The sequence below is a fragment of the Mastacembelus armatus genome, chromosome 9 (assembly GCF_900324485.2).
Source record: "Mastacembelus armatus chromosome 9, fMasArm1.2, whole genome shotgun sequence".
In the NCBI taxonomy this organism is placed as follows: domain Eukaryota; kingdom Metazoa; phylum Chordata; class Actinopteri; order Synbranchiformes; family Mastacembelidae; genus Mastacembelus; species Mastacembelus armatus.
The window spans coordinates 15112556-15123662 of NC_046641.1; the positions used below are offsets into that span (position 1 = coordinate 15112556).

The 11107-nt window shown below is 38.8% G+C and overlaps 3 protein-coding genes across 4 annotated transcripts; 2 read left to right on the plus strand and 1 right to left on the minus strand.

The window, feature by feature from the left end:
* The first annotated feature begins 136 nt into the window (after positions 1–136).
* LOC113138785 (isotocin-neurophysin IT 1-like) lies at positions 137–1607 on the plus strand. The gene is made up of 3 exons (XM_026321541.1): positions 137–256; positions 730–934; positions 1462–1607. Exons 1-3 carry the CDS (start codon positions 137–139, stop codon positions 1605–1607), a joined length of 471 nt encoding a protein of 156 aa, XP_026177326.1.
* Positions 1608–2524: 917 nt separating this feature from the next.
* smyd1b (SET and MYND domain containing 1b) lies at positions 2525–10467 on the minus strand. Of its 2 annotated transcripts, XM_026321539.2 has the most exons (10): positions 10176–10467; positions 9510–9686; positions 8971–9184; positions 8628–8758; positions 8396–8434; positions 7193–7388; positions 6210–6302; positions 5922–6085; positions 5643–5811; positions 4211–5116 (listed from the first exon to the last, which is right to left on the minus strand). In XM_026321539.2, the coding sequence occupies exons 1-10, from the start codon at positions 10295–10297 to the stop codon at positions 4952–4954; spliced, it is 1470 nt and encodes a 489-aa protein (XP_026177324.1). In that variant the 5' UTR covers positions 10298–10467; the 3' UTR covers positions 4211–4951. The 2 variants fall into 2 exon arrangements, with proteins under 2 accessions (XP_026177325.1, XP_026177324.1); XM_026321540.1 differs by lacking the exon at positions 8396–8434 and having other exon boundaries at positions 2525–5116; positions 10176–10466.
* Positions 3332–4342, plus strand: LOC113138786 (fatty acid-binding protein, liver-type). Its single transcript, XM_026321542.1, has 4 exons — positions 3332–3463; positions 3696–3868; positions 4076–4168; positions 4248–4342. Exons 1-4 carry the CDS (start codon positions 3397–3399, stop codon positions 4296–4298), a joined length of 384 nt encoding a protein of 127 aa, XP_026177327.1. The 5' UTR covers positions 3332–3396; the 3' UTR covers positions 4299–4342.
* Positions 10468–11107: the final 640 nt, after the last annotated feature.

Below are 11107 nucleotides of genomic sequence, written 5' to 3' on the forward strand. Positions count from 1 at the left end.
AGCTGTTCAGTGAACTGATAGCAACAGGTGAGTAAAATAGTTCTCTGAACATCTGCTTAGCTTATAGTTTGATATTTGTGTTGAATGCTTTCTCTGTTTCCCTCCTTTGTTTGTTGTTCCTTCACTCTTAGCAGAAATGACTGGAGCAGCTGTGCCTGTGTGCCTACTTTTTCTACTGTCTGTATGTTCAGCGTGTTACATCTCCAACTGTCCCATTGGTGGCAAGAGGTCCATCATGGACGCTCCACTGCGCAAGGTGAGCTGTTTTTCTTTTTAATCAGTCTTTAAGTTAAAGAGTTGTGAAGTGGTAAATTCAGACATAGCTATCAACAAACCACAAAAATCTCTGTTGAATTTTAAATCCAAGTTGATTATATTTATGCTTCAGTGTATGCAGACCAAATCACTTTTTAAAAATTTGCCGACGAGGGCTTCACGACTGACACCCTCTACCCTGAGACCTTTGACTGAAGGGGGGAAAAAGATTTAAGGGGGACAAACATTTTCTCAGGCAAAACAACACTGGAGGGACAGACCTGTAATAGAAGTACTTTCTAATGGTATACAATCTTATACTTAAGTAAAAATAGCAAAGCCACAGTTAAAATAAAGTTAAAATACTGCTACAAGTACCAAAAAAATGAAAAAATAGAAATTCAGAAACTGACAGTCACATGAGCTCATGATGAACATTATCAATAAAAAATAATCACTTATGTCCTGCTCCAGTGCATGTCTTGTGGCCCCGGAGACAGGGGGCGCTGCTTCGGCCCTAGTATCTGCTGCGGGGAGGGCCTGGGCTGCCTACTGGGCTCCCCAGAAACTGCTCACTGTGTTGAGGAGAACTACCTGCTCACACCCTGCCAGGCAGGAGGGAAACCCTGCGGATCTGACGGAGGACGTTGCGCTGCTGCAGGACTCTGTTGTGATGCAGGTTAGGAAGTCCTAAAGTACATAAACTGCACTAACTGTAGCTCTAAAACATATGTAGTTTGCAATATTGCAAACTGACATGAGAAGAAGTAAATACTCAAAATATAGTATTAGTAATATAAGTACTTCAGAATTGTATTTAGGTACACTACATTGCACATATAGTTACTTTCCACCACTGAATATGGTAGGGATAAATATATATAAAAGTATATTTGTCTGTAATTACAAGCAGTAGCTGTGGTTAGCACTTTTGCCTCATAGGAAGAAGATTCTGGGTTCAAACCTGAGCTGGCCTCAGGCTTTCTGTGTGGAGTTTGCAGGTTCTCCTTTGTACTTGCTTGGACTTTCTCCAGTTTTCTCTCCAGGTTATTTGGTTACTATTAAATTGGCTGGAGGTGTGAATATTAGTTTGTTGCCTCGTGACAACCCTGTGATAAACTAGCTCCCCCCTATTCTGAAAAGGTTCATGGTGCCATAAAGTTTATGATTATAATACAGGCAGTAATAACTACTTTTTTTCCACAGAAAGCTGCACCACAGACCAATCCTGCCTCACTGACGAAGAAGGAGATGATCAAACCAGCCAATATGAAGGCAATGATCCCAGTGACATCATCCTCAGGCTTCTGCATTTGGCTGGTCACACTTCTCCTCATCGAATCCACCAATGAGCTGCTCCTGACACCAAGGTCTCATAAGAAACTCTGCAGCTACCAGTTACAGAATAAGTCTTGTAGTTATAGCTTATTGTATTGTATTTCTATGTTTGTCATCATCACTCTGATTTTGCTCTTTGCTCTGGAGTACTTATGTGGAGCACCTTTGTCAATATATTTTTATCACAATAGCGATGAATACTGACAATGGTCATCCAGATATCTGCATGATGAAATAAAGCGAGAGAGTATAAAATGTTGTTGTTTTTTATTTTAGAGCCAGACTACATCTTCATAACAGTAAAAGTAGACAAGCCGGCATAAACCTTATCAGGCGGCTGTGTTAGATATAATACACTGTCACCACTTATACAAGGTCCACAGCTGTTTTTATCTTTCAGATGTTCAACTTTGCACAATCATGTAACAGATTGTGTGTGAATCAAAAGGATTCTCACATGAGATCATGTGCTCCACTGACACAGTATCACTGTTGCAACAGAAGAGTTATCTTACCTAGTGGTCACCTTTGTTCCATTTTTTTGTTTTTGTTAACTTCATGATTAAATCACAAGCTCTTGTTTGGCAGTAGAGGTGAAGACACAGCAAATGATCGGCAGATTGACAAAATCACACTTTAACACTCTGCAACACTTATGATGATCAGCAATGTACGAATTGCATTATTTTTGTCTAATCTGCATCTGCTCTGAGGACACTCTTTTTTTGTCAGGAACGTTATCTTGAAAAGTGACATCCCCTGAGTAAAGTACATGTGTAATGAAATGTAGAGTATAGTTCATACGGTGGAAATGACAATAACTCCAGGAGGGTTTTTACCAGTTCAAATAAAGGCATAAATATCAGTGCTACAGTAAAACATAGTAAAACAAGAAATATATAATATATGAAGTCATTTAAGACAGTGTTGATTATTTTAGCAAAATCTGCATTTTTAATATATGAGGACTGAGGCTATTACATGAAAGTGATGGCATCAGACTACTTACATTTCTTAAACTAAATTCAATGGCAACCTGTCTCAACTGTAATTTTCACCATTGTTTTTTTTTACATGGATCTGAGAAAGCTTAATGTTTAATTTTTTTTGTAAAAGTTATCAGTTTTGCTGCTTTTTAAAACATGGAGAAATGCTCCCTCTGATATGCCACAGTTACTTTCAGGCAAACTTTAAAAAGTAGATTCCATCAATGATATTTGACTGAGAGTTTATATTTAGACAGATTTCTAAAATTCCATCTTATACATCATTTTCACACAGCGATGGACATAAAAGCAAAAGAAAAAAAATGTAAAAAGTTATGAAGAGCAAAAGACATTAGGGGAGAGGTGAGAGCTGGATAAAGGGAACACAAAGGAAAGGAAAACAGAGACAGTGGATGAAAAGAAGGAACAGAAACAATGAAGGAAGAGAGAGAGCAGCACACCAAAAATGTGACAGCAACATTATGCCCTGTCAGCAGTTGTTGGGGTCCATGTAATATATTATTGGCATGTGTCTCTGTGTGTGTGGCTTTTAAGATCACTACCTACATTTCTATGCAACAGCTTCATGCTATTGTCACACTTTTACTGTACCCCCCTCTTCAGTAAAGGTTGCGTAATGTTTATCTCTCTTCCTGTCCTTATCTGTGCTGCTAGATCTTCCATGAGCTCTGCTGGATGAAGTGGGCTCCGGCTGCCTTAATTGGAGACACCTGTGGTTAATGATTGCAGCGCTGGAGCTGGAGAGTATAAAACAAGCAGACGACCACTTCTTACTTCACCTTCATTGTCTGCCATCATGTCTTTCTCTGGAAAGTACCAGCTGGAGTCTCAGGAGAACTTTGAGCCTTTCATGAAGGCTATTGGTAAGTGTTGTGTTTCTGAGTAGAGTTTCATCATTGTTAGTCTCTGGCTGTCTTGATTGTAGTGTGTAGGCAAGCTGGGGTTTTTAATGGACAAATGGGGAGACGTTAAACATGAGTATTTCTGTTCAAATAAGATTAACTCCCAAGCTTTAGCTTGTCAAATAAGCTACTTCACCACAGTGTTCTTTTGTATGATGGCTTCTTAAATAGCTGCTTTTTGTTTTTGTCTTAGGTCTCCCTGATGAGCTCATCCAGAAAGGCAAAGACATCAAGAGCATCTCGGAGATTGAAGAGAATGGCGACAACTTCAAAGTAACAGTCACAACTGCCTCAAAGGTCCTCGTCAACACTTTCACCATCGGACAAGAGTCTGAGCTGGAAACAATCACTGGAGACAAAGTTAAGGTAAGCCAGGCTGCTGGTTCATGAATGCCGAAAAAACAAACCAAATGCATTGAAACCTTGAAAGCTGAAATGGCATGTTAAACAGCCCACTGTTAGCTTCTTACTCTGTGAACTGGCCCTGTGGGATTTTTTTTTTTTTTTTTTATTTTTATTTTTTTAAAAACTTTCACTTGTTTTAAATCTAATCTTATGTCCTGTCTCTTGAAGGCGGTGGTTCAGCGTGAAGGCAATAAGTTGAAGGTCAACCTAAAGGGAATAGAGTCGGTCACAGAACTGGTGGATGGGAACACAATTGTTAATGTGAGTAGGCACATTGTTCCTAAGGTTACTCTGCAATGTTAAGTCTTACATGGCTTTTTTTTTTTTTTCTCCTCTCCAGACCATGACTCTTGGTGGCATTGTATATAAGAGGACAAGTAAACGCATGTGAACATCTGCACTTCAACTAATAAAAATATGAGAAATGCAAAAAAAGTCTTCTGGTGTGTATCTTAGCTTTTTTGGAGGTAAAGGTTAATGAGGAAGCCTAATTTTGTAGTTTAAACAGTTTATTTGTGCAGTAAGACCTATTGGAACATAAAAATGTAACGTTAACTCTTAAGTTTTTCTGCTTTGCACCCATTTGTTTGGGAAATTCTCATTAACTCTGTTCAAAAGGGAAACTCAAGCAGTAGACTCATGGAATTAAATGTTTAGAGTTTGGAAATGTATTTTAAGAGGCATGAAAATGGATGACTAGCTGGAATGGTTTACTCTTTAGTTGTAAATGTATATTGACAAGTGCTGGATTAGGGTTGAGGCTGCCCTGACACGATGGTTCCTCATTAGTGTGGTTTAACAAATCCAAGTTAGTCACCTGGAGACCTTATATCTGATCTCTGGTGTCCCAATAAGGTCTGTGGTTCACTGTGCTGCCTCTATGAGAAGGTGTAGCTTTGTGCAGACTGCAAACTTTAACAGAAGCAGATGAAATATCACTGAACATATTTAATGAAAAGTGTAACTACAAAAGCATGTGACTAAATGTGTAAACTCTCACAACACTCGGTGTGTAAACTGGATGGTTTGACTCCAGTCCCATGATTACTTCCTCCGGTGGAAGAGATTTTTGATTCCCTCCTCCATAGACTTGGGTTCATGCATCATGGTCATGGGCTTGTTCTTCAGAGCTGCCTCTCTCATACTGTGGTAAACATACTCATTTTGCTTGAACATCCTCAGCTCCATCTCTGTTTGCATTCGCATTGCCTGTGGAGATTTTGGAAAGGAAACAAATTGCTCAAATTGCCCCACCGTCATTTCGCTGTTATGCTAAATAGAACTGCAAGTTTGCAACTTCAGGTAATTTTGGCCCTCAGTGGTTTGTAAACTGCCAAACAAAATCTAGAAACATTCATCTTAGCGCAACTAAAACTGTCCTACACACATTTCCTGCTATAGTTTAAAATTTTGCTAACATTCAAAGTGTCATTGAAAAGCTTAGAAACAATTGCAGAGATTGACATTTTGAACCTGTAATGGCTGACTTGTTTGACCCTTGTACCAACTGATATGAACCTGTTAGCAAATATTTGCCTATTTGCACATCTGGAAGTCACAGAACAAATAGTATTCATATGAAATGGTACCTCCCTGCCACACACATGAAAAAATGCTATAAAAGTGAAAGTAAACCAGCTTAAAACAAAAATGGTGTAAAGCTCTGATACCAAATGAAGCTGCATATTCAGCTAATAACAATCAACAGGGTAGTACTGTATATTTTGAGATTTACCTCCAGGTCTTTGGTGATGGGATGTGTTGGCCCATGGGTGACCATAAGAATGGCATAGGCTTTGCAGATCATCCCATGTCCAACCTCTATCTTGCCAGCTTGCCAATGAGTCACTCCTGCCCTCATGGCAGCCATACCAAGAGCAGCATTGTTTGGATTATACAGCTTCCTGTCAGAGAGAAAGTATTTCATTTATTTGTATGTATGTACAATTTTTGTAGAATATATGTAAGTTCTATGTGTGCGTCATAATAGAGAGCTCAGTGTCTTTGTACTCACATGTATCCCTCCACCATTTTGCGGGCATACTCTGCAGCATCATCAAAGTACTGCAGGTAAGCTTGTACTTCACTCAACGTGCTCCACATCCTCAGCAGGTAGATGTGAGTGTCAGCCAAAATAGGCTCAGTTTTCTCTATGCACTGCCTGCAGATTTTTACCAACTGAAGAAAAAAAACAAACATTTAGTGTAGAAACCTTAAAAAACACATGAATATTGCGTTGGTCAGACAGTGGAAAGAAACAAGTCTTGAATTCTGTTGTGTGATTTAAAAAGATTTCAGATACCTCATGGTAGTCTCCATTTAATCGAGCCTTCTCCGTCTTCTCCAGCATTTCAAAGCAATAATCTGTCGCCTCCTTCACCTGTTCCTCTGAAGGCTAAAAGGTTAGAGATATGCAACATTGATCCAATTTAAATGAGGGAATCAAGCACTGTCACACTGTTTATCAAGTATTGACAATGAACTACACCATAAAATGTGTTCAAGCTGATAACAAAACAACACAGGTCTAGGACCATAAAACCCTAATTATTTTAATCTCAAAAAGACTTTGGACCTGCTGAAGGGCCCCTGCCGAATGTTTATTTTATAATAAGCTTTACTCTCATATCAAATTAAAATACATTTATTAGTTATGACAGTCAATATTACAGTGATGTCAGATTACTACTAAAAATACTAAGTACTAAACTCTTTAAACTTTTTTTGCTGATAGTTCCTGACACTGATCTTGTGACACACATATTCTGACACACAGACCCAGAGCGTTGGCTGATAATCGTCATACTAACAGAAGTGTTGCACTGATTAAAGTAATGTCAAGCTGTATCATTCAAGGCCATGGAATTACTGCAGTTTTTTTATGGTGTGACATTCAATAATCTACACAACTCAGTATCAGATGATGAATTTAAGCTGTTTGGTGTTGGAAACTGAATGTAAAATATGTGCATGTAAAGATAATACCTTGTGTATAGTAAAAGACTAAAATATAGTTACAGCCCTGAAATGATTGTAGTTATTAACTAAATTAAGTTTATTTTCTCTATGTTGCTGTTCCTGAAATGCATGTACGTGCACATACATAGAGTGTGAAAGCTGAAACCAATGAGAGTTTTCTTTGCTTAAAATAGCCACTGTGGCTCTGCTTCTCATCTTTCTTATCTGTCCTTGTCACCTATGTCAGTACTAAATGCATTGAGAAGAGTTGGTATGTTTTCCTTTGTGCAGTAAACCACCAACAGAAACATGTATAAAGACACAAACCTTGACCCCATCTTCTTCCCTTCCTGCCATCTTCAAGTCATCTTTGATGTGGTTCTTGCAGTGCTCACATGTACAGTCAAAGTAGTATTGTGTCTTCAGCAGTCTGCGTCTCTCCTCTGACAAATTCAAGTAGTCCACATATGCGACCGTCAGCTCCTCTCCTTCTGTGATCTTACCCAAAGCACGCAGCTCAATCCTGAGGAGGAGAAACACCATTACAGTAAATGCAGATATTAAGATATGTAGATGCACAGTGACTTGTATATTTAAATTTATTTTATTTATATTTGTTTATTTAATATTTAAAGTTTTTTAAAGACGGTGAAACTTGTTCCATAGAGTGGCTTTCAGTTCAGTCAATCAGTTGTAGGACTGAAGGAGTATTATGGAAATACTAGTGAATATTGTGAATTTCAAATTTAAGCCAAAATTCATTTCATTCATTTTTGTCTATATTTATATTTATATCCACATTTTAACTATAAAACCATGTATAGTGGATATTTTGTTTCATTTATTAAGTTAAATTTCACTCCTTTGTTTAATTTCTTTTAATAACTGCAGAAATGCATTACCAAATTAGTTTTAAGAAATGTGTGGCAACTGCATTGAGGAACTGTTAAAGTGAAATAGGTAAAACAAAAAAAAAGCCTTAAATATGAAATAATTTAATATAGCTTTAAAATGATATATTTACATGAGAATGTTGTTTTTGTGATATTTAGTCTCATGTTACATGGTGTTAGAATTAAACTAATAGAAACAAAAGGCGTTATAATAGAGAGAAGCTACTAATAAACTCTTAACACCAAATGAGGGACAGTCATGGTGTTGTCCCACATGGAGAGACACACAACATGGCAAACGAACAGCATGAGTAAAACTTTGTGTGGACGTGACACATACGTGTGGTTGAAGAATGAGTCTTCGACAGGTGAAGAAATGTGAAGAACAAAAGTGACACCAGCCAAATAAGCTAAAAACATGTTAGAACATTCAAATAGCATGTTGACATATTGATGTGAAAACAGGATCACATCAAACCTCCAGTTCATAGCACAAGACACAATGATAGTCTTTTATTTTCTACAGAGTAGAGTGGAAGGGTGGATGAGGGTTATATGTAATGATGTGTCGATTAAGCATTTAAGGTGGTGCTTTATTAAATAACACTTATAAAAGGCTTAAGCTGAGGTAACGCACCTCCGTTGAGAATGAAACATAGTATTCACATCCGATTGACTGAAAGACAAACAGGAAGCAGTTTTACACCAAATACAACCTGACAAGCACACATTACACAGCAATGTGTAAACACACAAACACACATATTTTGCATTTGAATTGCACAATCAAATTACAGTCAATTCCAGCAAAATATATAAAAATGACAACGTAACTGAAGAGCCCTTTCAACTTCAATATGTGTACTCACTTGCCGTGGTTGAGGATTACGGTGCAGTTTGGCCAGCAGTCATGGTTCACTAGGCAAAGGTTTGGGAAAAGGCCGACTCCCACTGCTTGAAGGCCCCTCTGGTCACTCACTGTGAAACCATTACAGTTGATCTGGGAGAAGGACATGAATAATTGGAGTGAATACATCATATTTCGAAACGTATCACCACACATCTAAGAGGCTTCATCATCATCAGCTCATCTGCTCACTATCTTCCACCATGTATTTACAGAAGAAAGCGGTCCCAGATTTGATACACAACACCCACAGCATCCACATAATTAAATAAAGGAAAATGTGGGGTTTAGATATTTATACGCACCACTCCAAAAATATGTGAGATGACGTCGACTGTGTGCTGCTTGCTGTTTCTGGGCCAGTAGTCCAAGAAGTTGTGGATGTCCACTTTGAATTCTTTCAATTCATCCTCTTGCATGTCAGCAATGTGGTCCTCCAGCTCATCCAACGTGGTCAGCTGCATATCAGACACTACGCTTCCCTCCTTGTCAAGGCGCCACATGATGCGGGCCACCAAACTGCCACAGAAAAAAAGCAATAGAGAAGAAGACATAAGACTCCAGACGTCATATTGACATGAGGCACGCATGGTTTTGACAAATTTAAAGCAGGTATGAACAGTAATTGTGAGTAGCTGCCACTGACACAGTACATCTGCTGTCATAAAATAAAGACAGAACTGTAATCACAGGCAGAACAAAAAAGTTGTTCACTCAGTTGTTAAGCAAAGTCAACACTGCACCAAAAAAGTCTATTCTATTTAGAAGTCTCTCTCAAAAACTAAAATCTAAAATCAAGTCGCATATAACAAGTTTCCATCACTTCCAATTTCCTTTCACTTACCGGATGTTCTCATTTGGTACTTTGCCATAAGCTTTGATGGCACTACATTCTTGCTTGTGTTCAGCCCAGCCAGCACGCTGGCAGGTTCGGTCACAGTAATGAGCAAATTTGCACTGGCCACACCTCTGTAGCTTTCCTTGTCTGCGGAAACAGCTGTGGCAGATGTGCTCTGTTAGACTGCAGAAAAAGAGAGGAAACAGAAAAGGAGAAGATTATCCATACAGCATATGCATAATGTAGCTACAACAGTCTATGTGACAGGAGGAATGTCAGCTTTACGAGTGGCCTAATGTACGTGAGTGTATTATCTTTCAGATTATATCATCACTACATGCCACAGCCTAAACAGGGTGACTTTTCTATGTGACTGTTCCAGTTTGCTTGTTCTTTTATGTTACCAACACTTAGTAGTTAGTTGAAAATGAGCTGTCTCCATTGAGGGACAGTTGTCTATGTGCATTTACATCCACAGTAATGATATAACAGGCTTATGGCAGAGTACTGACTCTGCCCTTCCAAAATGAGAAAATGTAAGAAACTGTGAAGTAATTGTAAATTTAGAGAAAAAATACAAAAGAAATATAGTTCTAATGCCCAAATATCCCCTCAGTGTCCACGTATTAACACATGGCCTCTACAACCACGAAATGCATTCATCACACATACCTGTCAAACACAACAGCTGCAAGACTGGGCTCAGAAAATATTACATCTCCAGCCCAAAACTCCTTGGTTGCCTTCAGACCCCTTCCTTTGCCTGGTGAGTCAAATATTGCCACAGTCTCCATGGAAGCTGCACTAGTTCCTCAGACACTGGTGAATGGATGCTGAGTTGAGTGGATAAGAGTGGATTGTTTCAGGGATAGAGTGAAGCTAAATACAGCAATAAAGTAGTTGAGGAGCTTGTAGACCAATGTGTGCCCTCTGTGTTCTTCAGTGGCAACTGCACATTCCTCACACAAGGTACTAAAATAGCTACCCACCTCTTGAACTGAACCAAGGCAGACAGAAATTGGGTTAGTGGTGATTTGTCTCATTAGTTGACTGAGGAATAAAATGTCTTCAGTGGATAGACAACAACCTTGCCTGACATTAACACCAATTGACTACTGTCATTCTCCGTCATCAGTTCGTTTATTTAAATTTGTGATCACACTTTTTGCTTTTTGTCCTTTGAACTACCCCCAACCAAGAATTGGTAGGTGCCCAGTCCCTGAGGGTTATTTTTGTCTTTCAGTTGAGGCTGTCTGTCAGGAGAGTGTCATGACTCTGGACAGCTGCGAGACATTTGACAAAAGCAGCGCTGATCCTTCTCTCTGCCTCTACTCTGTTCTGGTGCTTTCTCAAACTTACACTCCTCTTTTCCTCTCTCTCTCTCTCTACACTCATATTTTCACTTTGAGAGGAGGGTCAGCATCAAAGGCCCCAGAATGGAGATCACACCTCAAAATGTGACTCCCAGGTTTGGGTCCCCACAGTGTGATAAAAGAAGAACAATTGCTGTTTCTAACTATTGAATGTTATAAAAAAACAAACAATCAAACCACACAGACATGCCATTTTTAGAAAGATTACAGCAATTTATTGGATTTTTCCAT